The 1576-nt window shown below is 47.6% G+C and overlaps 1 protein-coding gene across 1 annotated transcript; it reads right to left on the minus strand.

Annotated features, from left to right (window-relative positions):
- Positions 1 to 537: 537 nt before the first annotated feature.
- LOC117557359 (ELAV-like protein 4) lies at positions 538 to 1129 on the minus strand (the record flags this gene model as incomplete). The annotated part of the gene is given in 1 exon segment (XM_034233166.1): positions 538 to 1129. A coding segment is annotated over 1 exon segment (48 nt), but the record flags the coding sequence as incomplete, so codon positions are not given.
- Positions 1130 to 1576: the final 447 nt, after the last annotated feature.

Consider the following 1576-nt stretch of genomic DNA (forward strand, 5'->3'; position numbering starts at 1 on the left):
GAGAGTGGAGGGAGATGGAGGGAGAGAGAGAGAGATGGGGCTTGAGAGGGGGAGAGCAGATAACAGCAGGTAGGAAGGACGGTGAGAATGGTAAAGGACAGAAGAGGGAGTGGGGAGTGGGGGGGGGGGGGAGGGACATGAAGAAAGAGGAGGGTAGAGGGGGATTACAGAACACTTTGCTCACACACAAATGCATGTGCGGACATACACACTCCCACTTACGGACATACTGTACGTGCACATGTGGGCACGCAATTTCACAAGCAAGCCTATGTTGGGTGGGTTTGATAGCTACCTCTTGTGACAATAGAGGGATGTAAAGTCTAGGCACCAGCTCGCCATTTGTTATTACGAGCAAGGATGAGTGTGAGCCGCTTTTTCACCCAATGTTGTGCCGGGGAAATATTAAACAGCTGCTGTTATCAATCATCCCCAAACAGAAGTGCACAGACACACGGACATACAACAGACACACATGACAGAATGGTTGGCAGCGGACAGGTGAAGTGTGGAGAAATTAAATCCAAATGTCTTTACCTCATTGCTCAACAAAGCGGCGTTGAGTGTTCGGCTTATTTCGAACATGTTCAGATTCTTTGTATGTCGTTCTGTCCTTTAAAATGTTCAGATTCTCTTCAGGTTCTTTTTGCTCCTGTCGTTTTCTCGTCTCTTTGCGGCTGTCAGGAGTCAGTCCCCGGGAACACAAAAAAGAAAAATCAATTGAAAAAAGAGGGGGGATAAAAAAATCCTCTTAAATGTTCTGATTTTTTGGAGTTGGGATGTTTTTTCTGTCTCCCCTGTCTGTGTCTGCCTGTCCTCTGCTGTGGCTGCTGTGCTGGCGTTTGTGCCCAGGGTCTCCGCACACGTCTAAGGAGTCAATATGCTGTTTTTTTTAAATCTCCCCAGAGTCAGCACATTAAAACAGGCAGTCAGGCGGTCGGTAGGTCGGTGGGTCGTGTTGGCGGGCTGGATGGCTCCCTTATCTGTCCCCCGCACACTGGCTCACACAATACGCTCCGATCCTCACACTGCTCGCTAGCAGATTAGCCTGTCCCAAAACATAGCACTTAGTTTAAACTCCCCTCCCTTCTCTCTCTCTCTCTGTATCACTCCCTCTAGCTCGCTCCTTTGCTCTCCCTCCCTCCCTCTCTCTCTCACTCCATCCCTCCCTGCATCACTCTCTCTCCTCCTATTGCTCACGCATTGATGCAGCTACAGTTCGCCGTGCTACCACAAGGTGGGAAGACTGTTCTAGCAACAGCGACACCATCGCCGCCACATCCCTTCCTCCCCGTGCCACTCCTATCTTTTCCATTTTCTTCTCCTCTTTCCTCGTGTGTGCCTATATCACACATGTATGTATTTTGTGCACTTATATAAGCTCCTCACTGCTAAATAATAATAATTACATTCAGGGATAACTACATTAGTTAGGGGTTGTTATTGTGATATCCAGTTATCTAATTATGTTTCCTACAAAAACAGGTTGCACAATCCAGAAAAGGACATTTAAAGAGTTTTGGGGGGAAAATAATTCCTCTGAGGTGTTTTTGTGACAGGAACACGTCAGATAATG

The sequence above is a fragment of the Gymnodraco acuticeps genome, unplaced genomic scaffold (genome assembly GCF_902827175.1).
Source record: "Gymnodraco acuticeps unplaced genomic scaffold, fGymAcu1.1, whole genome shotgun sequence".
In the NCBI taxonomy this organism is placed as follows: Eukaryota; Metazoa; Chordata; class Actinopteri; order Perciformes; family Bathydraconidae; genus Gymnodraco; species Gymnodraco acuticeps.